The 22,592-nt window shown below is 39.5% G+C and overlaps 1 protein-coding gene across 1 annotated transcript in view; it reads left to right on the forward strand.

Annotated features, from left to right (window-relative positions):
• ANXA10 (annexin A10) overlaps window positions 1–22,592 on the forward strand; it is a 94,099-nt gene that overhangs the window by 44,164 nt on the left and 27,343 nt on the right. Inside the window, exons 3-4 of the mRNA XM_025385909.1 lie at window positions 2,261–2,355; window positions 21,254–21,367. Coding sequence (XP_025241694.1) covers window positions 2,261–2,355; window positions 21,254–21,367 — 209 coding nt within the window. The remainder of the gene's footprint in view (window positions 1–2,260; window positions 2,356–21,253; window positions 21,368–22,592) is intronic.

Raw genomic sequence — 22,592 nt, forward strand, 5'->3', positions numbered from 1 at the left:
ATTTCACTTAGGATAATGGCCTCTGATTCTATCTATGTTGCTACAAAAGACAAGATTTCATTCTTTTTTATAGCTGAGTAGTATTCCATGGTATGTATATGCCACATTTTCTTTATCCAGTCATCTGTTGATAGACACTTAGGTTGATTACATATCTTGGCTATTATAAATGCTAATGCAATAAACATATAAATGCAAGTATCTTTGTATATAATGATTACTTTCCCTTTGAGTGTGTACACACAGTAGTGAAATTTCTGAGTCAAATGGTAGTTCTATTTTTAGTTCTTTGAGAAATCTCCATACTGTTTCCCATAAAGATCATACTAATTTGCATTTCCACCAACAGTCTTTCAGCATGCCTTTTTTTGCACATCCTCTCCAACATCTATTGTTTTGCTTTATTTTATTTTATTTATTTTATTTATTTATTTATTTATTTTGAGACAGAGTCTCGCTCTGTCGCCCAGGCTGGAGTGCAGGGGTATAATCTCGGCACACTGCAACCTCCACCTCCCAGGTTCAAGCAATTCTCTTGCCTCAGCCTCCTGAGTAGCTGGGACTAAAGGCGTCTGCCACCACGCCTGGCTAATTTTTTGTATTTTTAGTAGAGACGGGGTTTCACCATGTTAGCCAGGATGGTCTTGATCTCCTGACCTCATGATCCACCCTCCTGAGCCTCCCAAAGTGCTGGGATTACAGGCATGAGCCATCGTGCCCGGACATTAACTTTTTAATAATAGTCATTCTGACTGACATACGATGGTATCTCATTGTGGTTTTAACTTGCATTTATCTGCTGATTCATGATGTTGAGCACTTTTCATATGTTTGCTGGCTTCTTGTGTGTCTTCTTTTGGAAAAAAAAAAATTTATTCATATCCTTTGCCCACTTTTTAATGGAGTTATTTGTTTTCTCTTGTTCTTATAGCAGTACCATGCTTGTTTTGATTACCGTAGCCTTGTAGTATAGTGTGAAATCAGGTAATGTGATGACTTTGGCTTTGTTCTCTTTGTGTAAGATTGTGTTGGCTATTAAGGCTTTTTTTTCTTTTTTCTTTTTTTTTGAGACAGAGTCTCGCTCTGTCGCCCAGGCTGGAGTGCAGTGGCATGATCTCGGCTCACTGCAAGCTCCGCTTCCCGGGTTCGCGCCATTCTCCTGCCTCAGCCTCCTGAGTAGCTAGGACTACAGGCGCCCTTCATCATGCCCGGCTAATTTTTTGTATTTTTAGTAGAGATGGGGTTTCACCGTGTTAGCCAGGATGGCTCGATCTCCTGACCTCGTGATCTGCCCGTCTCGGCCTCCCAAAGTGCTGGAATTATAGGCTTGAGCCACCGCGTCTGGCCTCAGGCTCTTTTTTGACTCCATATGAACTTTAGGATTGTTTGTCATAATTCTATGAAAAATGACACTGATAAGCTGATAGTGATTGCATTGAACCTGTAAATTGCTTTGGACAGTATAATAATTTTAGTGATATTTATTCTTCCAATTCATGAGCAGGAAATAATTTTCCATTTGTTTGTGCTATCTATGATTTCTTTCAACAGTGTTTTGTAGTTACCCTTATAGAGATCTTTCACTTCCTTGGTTAAATGTATTCCTAGATATTTTATTTATTTTTGGTAGCTATTATAAATGGAACTGAGTTCTTGATTTGGTTCTCAGCTTGATCGTTGTTGGTGTATAGAAATGCTGCTGGTTTTCATATGTTGATTTTGTATCCTGAAACTTTACTGAAGTCATTTATCAAATCTGGGAGTCTTTTGGAGGAGTCTTTATAGTTTCTATAAGATGGTAAGATCATATCATCAGCAAACTGAGACAGTTTGGCTTCCTCTCTTCCAATTTGGGTGCTTTTTATTTTTTCTCTTGCCTGATTGTTCTAGCTAGGACTCCCAGTACTATGTTGAATAGGAGTGGATAAGGAAATATCCTTGTCTTGTTTCTGTTCTCAGGCGGAAAGTTTTCCCTGTTCGGTATGATGTTGGTTGTGAGTTTGTCATATATGGCTTTTATTATTTTGAGGAATGTTCCTTCAATGCCTAGTTTGTAGTAATAGCACTAAATTAGGAGATAGGAAGGATCCAGGCTTCATCAAGCATCATTACATGATTTCCAATTTTAGTTAAAATTGTTCCCTGCTGTAAAATACCATCAGGGATAATGCTTGCACACTGGTTATGATCGTTAGATAATGGATTCTTCCCAACCACAAAGTAGCAACTTTACTAATCTTCAAATATTATTCTTTTCCAGACTGTGACAAAGACATGCTGATCAACATTCTGACTCAGCGCTGCAATGCACAAAGGCTGATGATTGCAGAGGCATACCAGAGCATGTACGGCCGGGTAAGGTCACTTTATCTTGACCTATTTCTAGGGCAATCGCCTGAGAACTAACCACACTCGTGGATAATAGGTATTATTTTTTTTTCAATCTCACAGATTGCTGATATCTCAGACATCATTATATGTCAGAAACAGTTCATATTCCTCTAGCACGTTTCGAGGAATAAAATCTATATTATGAAACAAATATACATGTGAGATAGGTTCATAATCACACTGATCAGTGACCACAAGTTCTTTCCCCAAAATCATTCAGTGTCCCCAAATGAAAAGTTTTGATAACCTGACATTGTCAGTGGGTCCATTAGGCTTAAAGTGTTGTGCTGGAAATGCGCCTGTGTAGAGCTTTAGGGAAGGCATATAAAATACTAATGATCACCAGGTCAAAATATAACAGCTTTTCCTACAGTTCCTGCAAGTCCTCACCCAACTCTCAACCAAAGTGAATTCTCTACTAGCTTTTCCTTTCACCAGCATGCAGCTATGGAGACCATTAAAAAAGAATGGCAGTTTAACAATAGTTTAAGGCAATAAAACTATCCATAGTGTTTTAAAGTAATCACACTCTAATTTCAAAGCAAGTACCATTAAAGATTCCTTGCTTTTGTTGTGCATTTAAAGCACAAATTCAGAACAAAAGCTCTTCAGGCCAAAAGTGCCTGAAACAACAATTCCTTCTTCAGCTGAGCTTTATCCATGAAACACTCGCCTAAAAATTTCTCTGTAGAGTTAGTCCATGTAAATTTGCTCCACCTCTAAACCCCAGTCTTTGCACAACTATAATAGATGAAATAAAAGATATCCCTCAGCTTTAGGTTGACTTAATAATCCAAAAGCTACTACCAGTAGTGACCTTAGTTGAATTAAGCCAAAGTAGAAGACCAGTTATACCTTCTTTTCCACATAAACTGTTACCTCAGCCTATGTTCCACTGACACCAGTACTAGCTTTCTTCTGAAAGAGAATATAAAAACTATAAAAGTTGTATCATTGGTAATCTAACATTGTTTTAATATGCATAGTGCTGTAAGAAATGTCTTTTTTTTTTTTTTTTGAGATGGAGTTTCACTCCTGTTGCCCAAGCTGTAGTGCAATGGCATGATCTCGACTCACTGCAACCTCCACCTCCTGGGTTCAAGCGATGCTCCTGCCTCAGCCTCCTGAGTATCTGGGATTACAGGCATGCATCACCACGCCCAGCTAATGTTTTGTATTTTTAGTAGAAACGGGGTTTCACCATTTAGCCAGGCTGGTCTCCAACTCCTGACCTCAGGTGATCTGCCCATCTCGGCCTCCCAAAGTGTTGGGATTACAGGCGTGAGCCACCATGCCCAGACAAGAAATGTCATTTTTAAGTACTTTTCTTTTAACCCAAAGTTTACATACCTTTTTGCTTTTTACATATCAGGTTAAATTTAGCCTGAAAACATTACTTTATCAAGCTCTACAAAACTATGCTAAACCAGATTAAAACAATTTTAAAATGAAGTACTTACACTCAAGGAATTTAAAATCTACTAAAGAATTTATACTCTAGTAAAGAACTTTTCACTGTACATATAAAGTCTCAGTTTGTTAAACCCTCAGTTTTGCTGAATAATTCATACCTCCTGGAAAACCTTGGCTGATACACTAAATTGCACTGCCTGGAAAACTGGAAGTCACGTTTGCCTCTTTCCTCTGAAATACCCTTGTCATTTGCAGTCAATTAGCAAGTTCTGTAAATTATTTCTCTTCACACATTTCTCTCTTTAAACTCACTTACACAGTCTTGATTTAGATCTTCATCATTTTGTGCCCAGGCTAATGCTGAAACTCCTAAATGGTCCTGTCTACCCCTAGTCCCTTCCCACTCCAGTCTGTCCCCAAACTGTAGCCAGAATGACTCAAAATCTAAATTTTCACACATCACTTTGTCACTTTAATCCTTGAATGTTTATCTTGTTTCTCCCTACAAATATCCGCGTTTCCATGCGTTACTCAAAAGTATGGGGAATCCTCAGTCCTTAGTCATCTTGGGAGTAAGATAATGGCCAAGTGACGATTCAAAGACAGCAGAAATCTTTACTTGAAGGGAAAGAGGGAGCAGAGAGTTTATTCAAAGGGACGGGACACTCTGAAAGATGAGGCAGAGCAGGCTGCTGAAAGAGAATGGGCCAGCAGAGTGTCCTGGGTTGGGTTTTTACAACCTTGGATTTTTCATGTTTCCCGCTCTGTCTCCGCTCTGTCTCAAGTCTCTGCCTTTTTTCTTCATCTAGTTTTTCTCCTTCTGCCATAAGCCCTTGCCTTTTACCTGCCTAGTTTCCACCCCAGGTTTGTGGGGCCCTCACTTACTACTAGTGGGTGCGCATGCGTGGGCCAGGTGTTGGATACGAATTCTATCTAATGGCTGCGTTGCTCATTACCGCCACCCCAGGAAGGTCTTACAGCAGTCAAATTTGTACTTGTGCCTGTGTATCTCTTAAGAATTTCTTCTTTGCCCTTTTTCTTTCTTTCTGCTCTCAGTTGACTAATTGTCCACCCATTCCAACATTAGAGACGCTATTAATATGTAAATGGTGGGTGGTCCCTTGGACCTGAGACTTCCCAAGCTTTTCCTTTCTCAAAGGCTCCCAACCTGCTCATGTCTAGCCATCTGCCTACACATATTCCTACACATGGAATAAACCTAATGCCTTCCCAGGGTGCACAAAGCCTTCCTTGCTTTGTTCCTGCTCTCCATCTTCATCCCTCTCCCCTTCCCTAACACAGCGTTCACCAGCAGCCAGATGGAACTGCTCTACTTGTAGTCCTTCGAATTCACCATGGCTGCCCCTCACCTGTTTTATCTATTTGCAATAACCTGATTTCAATACCACATGCTGGACACCTATCATCCTTCCAGGTACTGGACACAAGACCTCACAGCCCCCCACCAGATGGAGTGGAACAGACTTGGGCTGCTAATACATCCTTTTTGTAACTTCCTCACAGTAACTAATGACACCTCTGTGAGTTTGTTTGTATCTGTTTCACTTTACCACAGTCTAAAGCCTTGAAAGCTGGGATGGTTCTTGTTCATCCTAGAGCTTACCACAAATGTCTAGCATACCAAGATTGCTTAATTAATGTTTATTGAATGACACTGTAAAGGTGCATCTAACTGCAGTTCCTCCGATAAGACACAGGCAGGCTTTGACTGCTCCTGGAAACCTTCGCAGTCTGTCATGCTCACCCTCTGCTCTGTGTTTCCTGCTTGGTTCCAAGAGGTCTTTGTGCATAATGCCACTGGGTTGTGCTGGTTCACTTTTACATCTTGCCAAGAACACTGTCATCTCCTGGAAAAGCAGGGATTGTAATATTTGCTGCTCTCCCTCCAGAGCCCAGCCTAGGTCTGGCATAGAAAAGGCATTTCGTTTACAGAATCAGTGCATCTAAGGCATTATGTTCTGCCTATTTACTTTTTTTTTAAAGAAAAGGAAAAACATCCTTTCATTATCCACTCTGTAGTTAAAATGAATCTATGCCAATTGCCTAGATTTCTCTTTTCCCTCACTCCTTGCCCTGGCTGCCACCAGGTTAATGTCCCTGACCATCAGTAAGGTCTTCCTGACATCTACCACTGCTCACATTTAGGACTTCTTCTTCCAGCTGGCCAAGGTGTATCTCCTGCTACTTTTCCCTTTCTGTGGTGAGAATGTATACATTAGCCCCTATGTTAAACAATGATATTTTAAATTTTCATTAACAAGAATAATCAAGAGTTGACAGAATCATTTTCTTAGCTGCTGAGTGAAGTACAATTCTCAGCAGGCTCCATAAACACTTCTTACTTGACAGTTTACATTGGTGCAGAGTGGCTGAATTTCATCAGCTTTGCCTCACCTATTGCAGAAATTAATCCCTAGACTCAATTGAAAATCCACTTGGAATTCTACTGATTGACATATTTATCAAAGTAATTCATGAGGTCACTTCTGATCTTCCCCACCAAAGCAAGCGCTAGTTAAAAACAATGCAGTGACACCAAGGCAACAATGAAATGCCCTTATGAATGGGAAGAAGAACAAACAGACAATGATTCTTGAAGGAGTTCAAATTCAGCATTGATGCAATTCATTTTCTCATTTTTCATCTAAAACAGGGACTATCCGGTCTAAAATATGCTGGTTTCTGTCATTCATTTAACCCACTTTGTTGGTTAAGCAATTTAGTGCCCGGGCTGACTTGCCCAAAAGTAAAACTTGAACCAAGGTTATCTGACTATTAAATTGTTTCTTCCACAAGTTCTCAGTAATGCCCACTGTTCTCAATGAAGCAAACACTGAGGCTTACAAGGGCAGACATCCCTTGTAAGGGATGTAAATACTGCGAATTCCCTCACATCCTTCAAGGTTTTGCTTAAGTGTCAACTACTCAAGAGGGCCTAATCTAAAGTTGTCACTCACTCCAAGCCCTATGCTAGAGCTCCAGGTACCCCTCACCTGACCCACAGGAGGAAGTTCAGGGCAAGCCTATCATGTAACAGTCTTAGCCAGTGAGTTAAGGCAATCCCGAATGCCCTCTAAGGCCAAAATGGTGTGTGTAATTAGGTATTCTCTCTCCAGGTGCCAAGATTGTTGTTTTGTTTTGTTTTGTTTTGTTTTCCTTTTCTTTCTTTGAGACAAAGTCTCGCTCTGTCACCCAGGCTGGAGTGCGCTGGCGCGATCTCAGCTCACTGCAACCTCCGCCTCCTGGGTTCAAGCAATTCTCCTGCATCAGCCTCCCCAAGTAGCTGGGATTACAGGAGCGTGCCACCACACCCAGCTAATTTTTTGTATTTTTAGTAGAGATGGGGATTTGCCATGTTGGCCAGGCTGGTCTCGCACTCCTGACCTCAGGTGATCCACCCGCCTTGGCCTCCCAAAGTGCTGGGATTACAGGCATGAGTCACTGTGTCCAGTTGTTGTTCTTACTCTGCCACTAGAAAATTGACCTGTTCCATTCCAGTAGGTGTAACTTCAGTTTTTTTCTATCATTTCTAACTTACACCTAGAACTTTAATATGGAATGATCAGGTACAAGAGGGACAAAGCCATTTGTATACAGCTTCCAGAAAGCTGTTATGTCCCACACATAGTGTACCCAAAACAATGATCCTTATCCTTATGATCCGGGGTGATGAGATTCCAGAGAGAATCCAAGTGACTGATCCAGAATTGAGTTTGAATTCCTATGTCCACTTTTGATTAGGCTGCCACCCAGAGAATAGGCCAACCAGGACCCCCTGAGGTTGGTATTGTAACTGCCCAGTGGTTTCTCCTTGCCCACTGACAAGACAGAGCTGATTTATCAAGAGAGGGGAATATAAATAGAGTTTAATTCACACAGAGACAGCTGTACAGGAGACGGGAGTTCTATTATTACTCAAATCAGGCTCTCCAAAAACTTGGGGATTGGGGTTTTTAAGGATAATTTAGTGGGTAGGGGTCAGAAAGTGTGGAGTGCTGATTGGCTGGTTCAGAAATGAAATCATAGAGAGTCAAAGCTGTCCTCCACTGAGTCAGATGCTGGGTGGGGGCCACAAGACCAGGTGAGCCAGCTTATCAACCTGGGTGTTGACAGCTAATCCACTGAGTACAGGGTCTGCAAAATATCTCAAGCACTCAGCCTAGGTTTTATAATAACTGATGTGGTATTGCTTCCCAGCCCTTTGGCTAAGATCAAGTGTATAATACTGATGTTTTCCTGAGGAACAATTTAGGGAGGTTCAGAATGTCACAGCCTCCAGTTGCAAGACTCCTAAACCATAATTTCTCATCTTGTAGCTAATTTGTTAGTCTTGCAAAGGCAGCCTAGGGGATTTGTTTTAGAAAAGAGCTGTTACTGTCTTTGTTTCAAAGTTAAACTATAACCTAACTTCCTCCCAAAGTTAGTTTGACCTATGACCAGGAATAAACAAGTACAGCTTGGATGTTAGAAGCAAGATGGAGTCAGGCCAGCTCTCTTTCACTGTAATTGCCTCAGTTGTAAGTTTTGCAAAGGCAGTTTCAGTATTAAGAGAAAGAAAGAAGCATCATGCTTAGAAAAGGTCAGAATGAAATCCCAAATTTTAAAAATAGGCTTATATGACCCTCTTCCTCCATCATGGTCGTTTTCCAAGAAACTGAAAGGAGGTTAATATTTTCCAGGAACTATTGAATTCCAGAACCGAACTTCCCTGCTAAGCTAAGTAGGCCAGACAAAGGTGAAGAAGATAGAGTCAGAAGTCTTACTGAGCTGGTCAATTTGCAGCAATACCAGAAGCCTAGGGGTGGTGGAGAGCATCAAATACCTTGACTCTTAGTCTATTGTTGAGTGGCTTTTTTTTTTTCTTTGAGACAGAGTCCTGCTCTGTCACCCAGGCTGGAGTGCAGTGGCATGATCTTGGCTGACTGCAACCTCTACCTCCCAGGTTCAAGCAGCCTCCTGTGTAGCTGGGATTACAGATGCATGCCACCACGCCTGGCTAATTTTTTGTATTTTTAGTAGGGATGAGGTTTCACCATGTTGGCCAGGCTGGTCTTGAACTCCTGACCTCAGGCGATCCACCCGCCTCAGCCTCCCAAAGTGCTGGGATTGCAGGCATGAGCCACCATGCCCAGCCTTGAGTGGCATTTTAAATAAAACTGCATGATGGTCAGACTTCAAGTAATCTAGAAAGCCAAAGACATGGCACAGATTATTTTCATGGGCCACAGTGATGGGCGGAACTCAGCTGATTGAACTGAAACAGCAATATTGTAACTTGACAAAGTGTTATCATTTCTGAGGACCTGCAGGAGCCTATGAGGTGCTCAAAGTCTGAAGCAATCCATCTGCCAGAACTGCAGGGGCGATATCCTATGAATTGTGATTTCCTTTGCCAGGAAAAATGCAAGTCAACCTTTGACGAAAGTGACAAGATTGGCAAGTGGTGGTAACCTTGGCATCAGAAACATAGAATGCTTTACCACATGCCCAGTCTGATGATTAATCCAGGTAGCAATTGTGGATCTGAGCAATGCAGGCTGGATCAGCACCTGGATTCCAGTTGGTCTCATCAGAGAATCAGCCCTTACTGTGGACAGCTGCAAGAAGGACACAAACGTTATCAGCGCCTGCAATTTTTCCCCACAGACTACAGAAGGAAACTCCTGTTTAATATGCAGTTTGTGTTTTTCCAAGAGTTAACCCAAAGAAAAGCTAACAGCCCAAGAGTGAATAAAAAGATTGAGTTTATCAAGGGGAACACTGTTCAGAGCTATGATAGCCTTGATTTCTGCCCATGGGGCAATAGTCATTCATTTTTGGTTCTGCACAGGTGTTTCTGAGTTGAGCAGCCACAGCAGCCCAGTGGACACTATCTGGTTTCAGCTCATCTGAATCGCCAGTGAACCAGGCCATGGCATTTAGGGCAACAGATTGAGGTCCCCATTGAATCAGCAGCTTGCTGATTTCCCCAACAGTTTCCCCCAAAGGAATAGCTACCATTTTTTTTTTTCATGTAAATGCAAGACACTGCAGGGTCCAGGTCTACTGGATTCTTCGATGTACCACTTCTATTTGACAGGTGAGACTGGCTGGTTTCCTTCCACCTTGCCACTCATCGAGTCCCAGTTGTCCTACTCCAATATGAGAATGTCAGGCATCAGGGTCACAACGCCTGCATGGATCAGGCATTCAGTTTCTCTAAAAGTCCAGTAGAGGCCAGTAGCTGCTTTTCAAAAGGGATATACCCAGAATTGTATCAGGAAGGCAACAAGTTTAAAACATCGAGAGGCATCTTTGAGAGACTGCTTTCCCTTGCCAGAGGCTCCAATCAGCAAACGATCTATCATAGAAACTTGTACCTGAAAGTGATCATCAGGCTTATGGGGCTTCATAGGTAGTAGCACTTCTTACATCTGCTGTTTTCCCATGGAAAGCATGCCCTCCAGTATTTAGGATCATTCACAGAAGAAACAAATAAACATGAATACCAAGTACCTTCAACAGTGGAAGTTATACTAGTCTAAAGGTCTCCATTCATAAGGTTTTTTGAGTTTCCTTCTCCATTTCAAACCTTGCTCAAACCCATCCTTTGAATTTGGGTGTACTTTCACCGTGGGTGTACTTTCACCGATGATGGGCCCAGGTAGAATGGTGACATGGACACTCGCATCCAACAAATTCACATATCCTTCAGTCCTCCAGCTCCACAAAGGCAAATGTGCATGGCCCTAATCCACAATGGGAACAGGAAGATCTCTGTCCCACCTTCACTCACTTTTTTCCTGAAAGCAGTAGAAGTTGGGGTAGAGGGAAGGAAAAGATCAGGGGACGTGAGGGAGACAGTGGCTCTGCATCAGTCAGCATGGCACGTTGATTTCCTGTACAGTGGCTGTGCACACCTCAATCAAATGAATTTCCAGTGGTTTTGGCCTGCACAACATTCTCCATCGGGGGCAACTTCATCATTACTGACCCTATGTGTTTCAGCTTTGTGGGCCCTTGAGTCAGAGGTCAGAACCACAGTTATTTGTGTCACAGTCAAGGGGTTTGAGCCCTTTGACTGACTTGGGTTTGACCCGTATGTGACTTTTTTTTTTTTTTTGAGAGGAGTCTTGCTGTATTACCTGGAGTGCAGTGGCACAATCTCAGCTCACTGCAACCTCTGTCTCCTGGGTTCAAGCAATTCTCTGCCTCAACCTCCTGAGTAGCTGGGATTACAGGTGCCCACCACCACATCCAGCTAATTTTTGTATTTTTAGTGGAGACAGGGTTTCACCATCTTGGCCAGGCTGGTCTTGAACTCCTGACCTTGTGATCCACCTGCTTTGGTCTCCCAAAGTGCTGGGATTACAGGCATGAGCCACTGTGCCTGGCCATGACAATTTTTTTTAATGAGTCAGTCTTTGAAATGGACTCTATCTTACTTGCTAACCTATGTTCACAATAACATCTCTTATCTCAAGTTTTTTCCTGTAATTGACATAAAAGCTGGGGAAATTTTCTAGGTGCATATAATTTTTGCCCAGTATTTTTATTCCACCTTGTTTTATACTCCCCCAAATTAGTCATTATTATGCCATTGTATAAGTTAGTGTTTCTTTAGTTTTATTTGTGATTGTTTATTTATTTGTATAGTTTTCTTCTAATACCCAATTCTATGTTTCTGATTTCAATGTGATTTTTTTCAAAAGGGCATTCATTAACAGTTCCTTTTTTTCTGGAAATAACAAATGAATGTTAAATTATTTCAGTCTTTTCCTGAGAATATTTTTATTATTTTCTCATTGTTAAATATTAGTTTAGATAGCTATAGAATTCTGGGATCAATTCTAGTTATTTTTCCCCAAATCTTTGCAAATAAAACTTCAGTGTTTTTTGTTTGTTTGTTTGTTTTTCTGGCCCTTATCGATACTTCTGAGAAAACTCTTCTGACATTGACAGGTATTATTTTGTTTGTTTTGGTCCTTTTTTCTATAGATTCTCTGTTATTCTCTGGATGCTTTTAAGATAGATTTCTTTATTTTTGGTATTCTGTAGTTTCACTGTGGTAGTCAACAGGCTTGTATATTTTTTGTCTAAATAACTGAGGATTTACATATTCTGGAAGACTGGAAATAATGTTTCTCCAACATTGTTCACATTCTCTCCTACTGTAAATCCTATTAGACCAAAGTCTGTCCTTCTAATTCACTCTTTGAAGTCTGTTAACTTTGTTACCATATAAATACCGTATATTTCTTGTCTGCATATGTAGAATATTTTTGTCATTTTAAAATGTATTTTCCCAATGTACTGATTTCATTTTTAGTTTTTTATTAGCTACTCTTTTTAGTTTTTAATTTCTAGAATTTTATTTGCTTTCTTTAAAAAGTCTGTTAACTTTTTTCATAGTATTCCCTCAGATTGTTATTAATGATCTCAAATTCATGGGGTTTCAATTCTGATTGTTGCAGAGTCCACTATATCATCTGGGAGATGGGTCTGGTTTTTTGTTTCTTTAGGGAGAATCTTTTTCTGTTCAGGAGTGTCCGAGAATTTCTAAAGATTGGTTTTGCATTTGCTTCTTCTGTTCCACGAGAACCACCAGTTTAAGATCAGCTTTCATGATGATTTTTCTAAATGGAGGTCTCAGTTCATATGAGTTAAATAAATTCGAGCTTCAAGCCCAAGGAAAGCACAGATCTATTGTTTCAGATTATCAGGGAAAATGTTCTCCTACTCAAAGCCCAGGCAATGAGTGGTAAGCATGAGCTTTCTGCCAATCTTTCAATGCTGAATGATATTTTCTTCTAGTTCACTCTGCTCCTGAGGATACAACCCTTTGGGGATAGCAACCTCATATGGGAGGTTTCACATTTAATTCCCTGTGTTGCGTTGCCCAGTAAATGTTCTTTTCTCTTCATAGAGTGCCGTAAATTAGGCATTAAAGCTCAAACCAAATAGTTCTCAAAACCAACCTCTACTTTCCCCAGTCACCTGCAGGATCATCTCCAAGGTCAGCTCACTTGCTTATCTTCTGGTTTTCATTTTTTCCCTGATTTTTACATCAAGCTGTTTCTCTTTCTTCTGAAATCATGTATACTGTTAAAAGTATTTTTGTTACTTTTTATCAGGTATTTGAAAGGGGAGAGTTTTAGCTTTAATATACTATATGTGTCTAGAAGACCAAAGTATTATCATTATTATCAGACAAAAAAAAAAAACCCAAATTTCATTGAAAATTAAATCATAATGTAAACTGCAAAAATATCTGTAAAATGAAGTTATTCGAAAGAATATTCTCTTACCACTGCAAAGTGACGAAGCAACTTGCACAAACATTTTTATAATACTGTCAATTGAAGAATAACAAGGTTCATGAATTTGGAAAGGGAAGCTTTATTTTTTATGAAAGGTTGTAGCCTGCAGGGTGGCCATTCTGACAGGCTGGAAAGCATGGTCTCCTGCCCAAAACTGGAAACAGACACTTTGATAGCCAGAAATAAGACAGGAATGTATGCGGAACAGGGTGGTTGAATATACATATTCAATGAGTTCTAGGAGTCATGAATATTTATGAACGGAGAAACATGCACATGCGCAGTTAAGCTTCACACCTCTGCAGAGGACCCGTGTTCAAAACATGGTGGTGTTAGCATGTTGCAAGGGTGGACTGTTCAGCCCTCTGACACTGAAGGTGTCAGAAAACCCTCACTGCACATCCTCCGTAGACTGGCCAGAACCACTCAGTGGTCGGTGGTCTCTAGCCAGGAAAGAATGCTGGCTGGTTGTTTTGTCTAAATCACAAAAAGGAGAGGCAGTGTGAGAGGGTTGGTTGATATCAGGGGTGGAGTAAGTCTTTCCAAAGGGCTGGTTTCTGGTTAACTCTTAGGAAAGAAAGGCAGTGAGCTAGAGAGGGGGTATCATAAGATGTATTCTACCTTCCATCCCATCTTTGCTAGGAACTCAGTTTTCAAGATTGCTCTGGGGACCCCTTGGCCAGGAAGTTGAGGGACTTAGGATTTCATTTTAATTTTTCAATATAATATAAAATTATGCAAGTATTTACATAGTGACCACTGGGGGAGATAGAATTAAGACAAATTGTAAATTTCACTTTATACAGCATGCATCATTGATATTTAAACAGCAAATAACATTTTAAATAATAATAGAAAAAGCCATATAAGTGAAAAGCATATGAAACTATTCCCCTGAGCATATTCAGACAAGAAAAATGCTAGTCTTACTTCTATTTCTTGCCCCTGTTTATCCATAATAAGATAAAGGTAAGATGAATAAGAAATAAGAAAATGCCATTTTATTTTTAATTTAAATGGAGTGGTTAGAGTAGCTGCAGCAGGGGTAGTCTGCAGTTTCATTGGCAACACAACAGCTCAATTTGCAAAGCAAGTACTCATTAGCTTAATGTAAGGCCAAGCTGTGATTCCAGCAGAGTCTGCTTTAGGGCAAGTCTTCAGAAAACAGGAAAGCAGAGGCAGTCAGGCTGGGGAAAGTCAGGCTCCAAAGGTTGCATTTGAAAAGCAGTGTATGTATATAAGTCCAAGTGAGAATGTAATACTCTAATTAGAGAACCTATTTGAAGGCTCCACTCTGAACTTGCAATGTTTAGTTATTTAAACATATTATTCAATATTTATCTTCCCAACTGAAAGTAACACTTTCTTCCAGTGTCCTGATAATAGCCTGCTATTCCCATTACTTTAGCACTTACCAAATTTTGTATTGTAATTTAATTGTAATCCCTGTATTTCTCTCCACTGAAGAAAACTGCTTGATGATAAGGACCTTCACTTATTTATGTCCAAATTGCCAAGAATGACTCCAAACAAATAATTGTTGAACCACAAGTAGTCCTCATTCACTCATTCATTTTGTACCTATATTGTAAGTGATTACCATGTCACAGGCACAGTTCTATGGGCTGGGGAAATAGCCGTGAAGAAAACAGACCAACAGCTCTGCATGGTGGAGCTTACATTCTGCCTGCTCTACCTGGGTGGGAGAGATCATGCATAGAAGGCAATAAATGCTTTGGAAAAAAGCAGAAGCCAAGTGAGAAATACAGGAAGTGTTGGGAGATGGGTTATAATTTGAAATAGGATAAATAGGGCAGGCTTCACTAAGAAAGCAGAGGGGGTGGGCCCTGTGAATACCTAGGGGAAGAACATTAAGGCACAGTGAAGGGCAAAAGTAAAGGCCCTGACTCCAGCAGGTCTGCTGTTCCAGGTTCAAGAAGCAGCCCGCTGTAGACAGAGCAGAGAAATCAGGAGCAAGGAGAATTGTAGGTGATGAAGTCACAGAAGTTACCAAGAAGAGATCATGTATCTTGCTGACCATGTAAGGACTTTGTCATTTACATGGGAATAAAACACTCTGAGTGTTCATTTTCTTCTAAGATCAACTGTATAAAACAATGGTATAGTTCACTTTGGAGTGTGGAGTGAGAGAAAACATTTTGAGCAGAGGAGTAACTAATCTGATTTTTATTTTCCCAGGATCACACTTTCAGGGGTGTTGACGGAGACTGCAAGGTACAAGGACAGAAGAGAAACTCACTTGGAGGCTATTTTATATATATAATAAATAAGTAAATTTTATATATATATATATAGCCACCCAGCAATTCTATTTATATAAAATATATTTTATGTAAATCAACTATAACTCATAGGGCTTATTTAATATTTTATATATACTTTTTGAGACAAGGTCTCACAGTCAGTCACCAGGCTAGAGTGCCATGGCACAATCGCAGCTCACTGCAGCCTCACCCTCGAGGGCTCAGGCCATCCTCCCACGTAGCTAGGACTAGAGGTGCATGCCACCACACTCAGCAAGTTTTTGGCATTTTTTGTGGAGACGGGGCTTCTCCATGCTGTCCAGTCTGGTCTTGAACTCCTGGGCTCCAGCAATCCGCCGGCCTCAGCCTCCCAAAACACAGGCACACACCCCTGTGCCCACCCAGAGGCTATTATCTTAACAAAGGAGAGTGATAATGGTGACCTCGGTAAGGATTGTAACAGTAAAAGCAGTAACAATTCATCAGTTTCTAGATAGATTTGTAAGTTGGAGACAATAGAATCCATGGACAGTCGGACATAGCAGGGGTATCTTAGGAGAAAAATACAGTTATAGGTTCTCAGTTTCTGTTTCTGGTTGGGCCAGTAAAGGTCCTTCCCCATTCCTCTTTTCTGCTTATCACTAGAGAGAGAAACTAAAAACCATGGCTTCAAGCTGCGAAAAGCTAAAGAAAAAAAAAATCCACAATAACAACAAAATAAGATAGGTTGGACAAGCTTGGGATATAGAAAAAGTTGCAAGAAATACAGGAAACTGTGAGGTGAAGAGAGACAGACAAAGATGGGGGACGGGAGAGAGGTAAACAACCTAGTGTTGGCATTGACACTAATTAACCATGTTTTATTTGCAACAAGTTACTTGAGGTTTTGTGGGGTTGGAAAGACATATATTGATGCCTAAAATATGCCATAAAATATTTTCAGAATTTTACCTGAATTAAATCTTTTAACATTTTATATCAACCCTGTGAGGCAGATGCTGTGATTATTTTCACTTTGCAGACTGGGAAACAGACACAAACAAGTTAAGGAACATATTTGGAATCTCACAGCTGGTATTTTGCACTGTGAGGATTCAAGCCTAAACATCCTACCTCCAGAACCTGTACATTCTAACATTAGATGATATCTGATATTGTTTATTTTCCTACAATTATATATATATTTTTTTTACAAAATTAGTTCACTGTAAGTATAGCTATGTACACACACACACACACACACACACAGACACACACAGACACACACACACACACACACACACACACGTACGCACGCCTGAGATAAAAACAAAGATACAGGCGCCATCTAGTGGCACTACTAATCTCAGTCTACAGTTCAGTATTACTATAAAAATATAATATGTACAGGGAAGAAATATGTTGTGATACATGTGTGGGGTGGGAGTAGTGATCAAAGAAATGTGACTAAAGGTTAAATAACACACTTTTGCAATGTTTGCATCATCTTCAGCTTGAACATTGCTTTTTTTATCCTTTACCAAGTTTTTCTTTATCCACATTCATCCATTATTCTTTCATTTGCTTATACATTCATTTATGTATTATTTATATACTGTACTCTACATATTTTGTGCACTCAGTACTTTGCTAGAGCTAGCTGCTGAATTTTGAAGAATTTGTGAGAAAGTCCATGTCCTGATAGACTTTTGGGGGAAATATGCAAATATATTTATCATATAATGTGGTCATTGAAATATAATAAATGCAAAGATAAAGCAGTGGTGACGAAGAAATAATCAACTTCACTTAGGGATAGAAGAAGGTTCACGGAAGAGATGATCATTTTAATGTTTCTACCTTTCTGTCAACTGTCAAGTGCCACTATCCTGTAGAGATAAAAGTATATTGAATTGATCCACTTGCATCAAATCTTCAACGCACTTGCCACCATATTTATTAAAGAATGCCTAAAACATGCCACAGGTACCACGTATTTGCTGTGTTCATCACTTTGGTGGCATGTAATTAGTGGCTTCCTATGGTGCTAGCTATGTCACCGTTGTGTGCCTGATTTTCTTGTTTACATAGTGGAATGAATACAGTTCCTAACTCACAGAGTTCTTGTAATAAATTATTAGGGTTATTCTAATATTCAGAATACTGTCTGGCAAATATTAAGTATTCAGTAAATGCTGGTTGTTATGATAATCATCACACTCTTCTGCCTGGCCTACTCAACTTTCCATTATTGGGGCCTCAGGATATACCCTTTGCACTACAAGGACATCCAAAGTCTCTTTGGAAATATTCGGATTTCAAATCAACCCAACATTTATTGGAAGCTAGCTGTATACTTCACATGCACGTTTTACTCTCCCCAGAACAGTACCTTGTCTGTAGTGAAACATTATTTATTGTTGGTACCTCCTATGCCTCTGCCTGACCAAATCCCACTTCATCGTTCAAGGCTTACCTCACAACTAGGCTTTCCATGAACCTTCATTTTATGAATAATATCTCTCATTTATACATTCATACAATTCTGTAAGTTGCCTTGCCCTTAAGGGTCTCTCTCAAGTTGGCCCTTAGTTTATATAGAGTAGGTGACCACCTTGCTTTTAAGTACGTATTTCTCGTTTTTATCCATCCTGGTGATGTTTAGCTGGAGTAAAGGGAAAAACACCTGGCCTCCAAACAGGAGACTCTATTAATTTTGAATAATTTTTACAAACTCTTCCTCTTGCCTAGGATTCTCATGTCACCTCTATCCCCAGTCCTATTAAAGAATCATTCCCCTAGGGCACCAATATTAATGATGAAGTTCATATTTTTTCTAAGGTACACTAGTGTGGAAAAAATGCTAAAACTACTAAATTACCTGATAAATAACTTGAAACCAGTGATCAAGTGGTATGGCATATACATTTGAAAGAAGTGAATAAACTGAAGATTAAAAAAACACATTATAAATGCCAAAATAACATTTTAAAATTAAAAATTCAGAATATTGAATACAATTTCTATAAAATAAAATTCATTTATGTTGATGCAGTTTGAACACAGCACAATCAAGATATAGAGCATTTCTTTCTTTCTTTTTTTTTTTTTTTTTTGAGACGGTGTCTTTCTCTGTCACCCAGGCTAGAGTGCAGTGGTGCAATCTTGGCTCACTGCAACCTCTGCTGCCTGAGTTCAAGCGATTCTCCTGCCTCAGCCTCCCAAGTAGCTGGGATTACAGGCACCTGCCACCATGCCAGGCTAATTTTTGTATTTGTAGTAGAGACGGGCTTTCAGCATCTTGGCCAGGCTGGTCTTGAACTCCTGACCTCATGATCCACCTATCTCAGCCTCCCAAAGTGCTGAGATTACAGGCATGAGCAACTGCGCCTGGCCAGTATAGAGCATTTCTAATACCTCCAGACTTTGTGCCTGTTCCTTTGCAGCCCATCTCCTGACATCCTCCTGCTGAAAGAAACCACTGATCTGCTTTCTACTTGTCTTTACAGATGAAATTTTGCTATTTCTAGAATTTAATATAAATATAATCATGTCATATGTGCTCTTTTGTGTCTAGATTCATTTTCTCAGAATAATGTTTTTAAGATTCACTTGTGAAGCTATGTGTGTACTTTTATTGCTGAGTATTTTTCTATCCCATATATATACCAATATTTGTTTATTCATTCACCTGTTGATGGACATTCCTTTTCAATTTGGGGTTATTATGAATAAATGTGCTATGAATATTCATGTTCTTTGGGTTTATCAATGTTTGTTTTTGTTGGTTAATACTGAGGAGTGGATTTGATGGATTGTTTTTAAATATATGTTTAAACTCATGAGAAACTACAAAAGAGTTTGCTAAGGTGGTTGCAATATATTACATTCTCATCAGTGATGACAGTTCCAAATGATCCACATCCTTACCAACACCTGGTAATATCAGTCTTTTAACTGTAGCCACTCTAGAGAATATGTGGTGGTATCTCATGATGGTTTTAATTTCCATTAGTCTAATGACTAAGGTTTTAAGCATGAAAACATTTAAACATTCCACAGGCTTATTCCCAATTTGTATGTTTTATTTGGTGAAGTTCTAGTTGAAAGGTCTTGTCCATGTTTTCATCAGAATGTCTTATTGGGTTTTAAGAGATTCTTATATCTTCTGGGCACAAGTGTTTTGTCAAATATGTGAAGTGACAGCTGTGGTTCGCTTTTACTTTCTTAAAAGTTTCTTTCAAAAATTTAAGGTTTTTATTTCAAAGAAGTTAAATTCATCATTGTTTCATATATTGTTTATTCTTTTATGTATCACGTAAGATTTTTTTTGTCTACACCAAGTTGCAAAGATTTGTTCCTATACTTTCTTCTAGAAGATTTAGAGTTTTGGCTTTTCTCTTTAAGTATATAGCTCTAGTACAAATTCAAATAGAATATATCAGTAAGAGCAGACATCCTTGCCTTGTTCTCTATCTTAGAGGATAAGCATTTAGTTTTTCACTGGTATCCTCTTCCCTGTAGAAATTTTGTAAATGCCCTTTATCAGTTTGAGAAAGATTCCTTCTTTCTTTGCTAAGAATTTTTTTTATGATTGTGTGCTAAACATTCTCAAACACTTTTGCTACATTATTTGGTTTAGATATGTGTCCTCTCCAAATCTCATGTTGAAATGTGACCTCCACTGCTGGAGGTGGGCCCCAAGGGAGGTGTTTGGGTCATGAGAGCGGATTCCTCATGAAGAAGTCTTTCCATCAGTAATGAATTTTCCTTAAAGAGCCTGGCAGCTCCTCCCTCCAGCTCTTGCTCCCCCTTTGCCTTCTGCCATGATTGTAAGCTTCTTGAGGCCTCACCAGAAGCAGATACTGTTGCCCTGCTTCTTGTACAGCTTGCAAAACCATGAGAAATTTTTTTTTTTTTTTTTTGAGACGGGGTCTCGCTCTGTCCCCCAGGCTGGAGTGCAGTGGCCGGATCTCAGCTCACTGCAAGCTCCGCCTCCCGGGTTCACGCCATTCTCCGGCCTCAGCCTCCCAAGTAGCTGGGACTACAGGCGCCCGCCACCTCGCCCGGCTAGTTTTTTGTATTTTTTAGTAGAGACGGGGTTTCACCGTATTAGCCAGGATGGTCTCAATCTCCTGACCTCGTGATCCGCCCGTCTCGGCCTCCCAAAGTGCTGGGATTACAGGTTTGAGCCACTGCACCCGGCCTACCATGAGACAATTAAACCTCTTTGTAAATTACCCAGCCACAGGTTTTTCTTTATGGCAACACAAAGTAGACTAACACACTACTTCTATTGATATCATCATACACCTTTTCTCCTTATACTGCTAAAATGGAAATTTACATTGATTAATATTCAAATGCAAACCAATCTTGCATTCCTGGGATAAACCCTACTTGCTCATTACGTGTCATTATTTTTATGTATTACTAGATGTGCTTTATAAATATTTGAATACATATGTTTGTGTCTAGGTTTATAAGGGATATCAGTCTGCAACTTTCTTACGAAGAAAGACTAATGTTTCAGTAATTCCACAAGAAAACTAAAGACCCCAATTAAATGTTTTTAAGTTTAACTTTTACATATTTTCATAATGAGATCAAAAGAGGAGCTGGAGTTTGGGGTTGGAAAAAGAAAATCATTCTATGTTCAAATGACTGCAATGTGCATAAGCTATGTCATGCAGGGGTGAAATTAAATCAATAACTTTCAAGTTCGTCATCTCATGTAATGCATACATATACATGAGAATCAGACTTGTTATTCTGTTATTATTAAATGACATGGAAAAGAAAATATTAAAAAACTTTCTGCAATTATCTCATTTCTCTTGCAAATTTGGTGACATACAATAAAAATATGTACTTTTTCCTCCACAGGACCTGATTGGGGATCTGAAGGAGCAGCTTTCAGATCACTTCAAAGATGTGATGGTTGGCCTCATGTACCCACCACCACTGTATGATGCTCATGAGCTCTGGCATGCCATGAAGGTAGTGATCTGATCCAAAAATATACCTGTAACAAGTACAGGCCAGTATTTCAATTGAGGGAAACTGCCCTGTGATGCTCCTACATACTTATATGATCAAGGAGAGGGGAGGGAATATCTAAGCAACGATGTAACAATGGAAATGTTGTGGTCAAGGGAAGTGGCCTTGTTAGGAAGCTGGAGCCTCCCAGGCTCAGTGGCTGGGATCAACCTGTTCTTTTGTTGTACAGAGTCACAAACTTACTGAACCAGCCCCAAGGCTGACCTCCAACAAGGAAAAGGGAACAAGCCTCCAGGGCTATTCAGATTGGTCCCTGAGTATGTATTCCTATATTGAGGAGAATGTATTAAAAATGATGTGACTCTTGTTACATTATTTGTAAAAGTTTGATTAAGTCAAAAGAAGATATTGAATCAGGGACAATATATAGATGACGTCTTTATATTTTCTTCATATGACCTGAAGCTCATTCTTTATAGAAACAGTTTTTTTTTTTTCTCAAATGTATAAAAATTTTAATTCGGAAGAATTAGAATCAGTGTTTCTTAAAGGAAAGTCATTTCCATGAAATAAGTTGACTGTGGATTTTTTACAGATTTTGTTGGCTAGGGATAGGGAACAAAGAGGGCCTTGGCTTTACTTCTTTCCAAATGCAGATATTAAACACCTGCAGAACTGTTGAAATCATTCCAGTGTGATGCTTGCCAATGACCAGATTACCAAAATCTGTGAACAATGTGTGACAGAAAAGAGGCAACAGGAAAAAATTAAAGGACATGGATTTTGGCCATCATATTTACTGATCCAAATAGGCATTGTACAAAAAGTATATGAATTTTAACTAATCGCTTTTAACAAACGTTGCATGTCAATTCCTACCTCTTGCAAAATTACATATCTAAAAATTATTTTAAAAATAAAGTTATATGTTGCTGTTTGATTAAACAAGTGTATTTTATCAATATTTCATAGAATGCTAAGGATTTCTGAGGCTTTCCTAAAAAAGGTGTGTTGTCTTTAGATCACTTTCACAGACCAATATGTGCATATGTCTGCAAGAGACCACAGAAAGTGTCCTTCCAAATATTTACACAAATTGTACAAAATTCCACATCTAGAGAGGCAGCCACAGGTCCTTAAAATATTCTTGGCAAATTAGAAAACCTGTATGCTAATGTCAGCCTGCTAAAGAATTAATATTGCAGCAGCAAATGGAATATCAAAT

Source organism: Theropithecus gelada, chromosome 5 (genome assembly GCF_003255815.1).
Source record: "Theropithecus gelada isolate Dixy chromosome 5, Tgel_1.0, whole genome shotgun sequence".
Classification (NCBI taxonomy): Eukaryota; Metazoa; Chordata; class Mammalia; order Primates; family Cercopithecidae; genus Theropithecus; species Theropithecus gelada.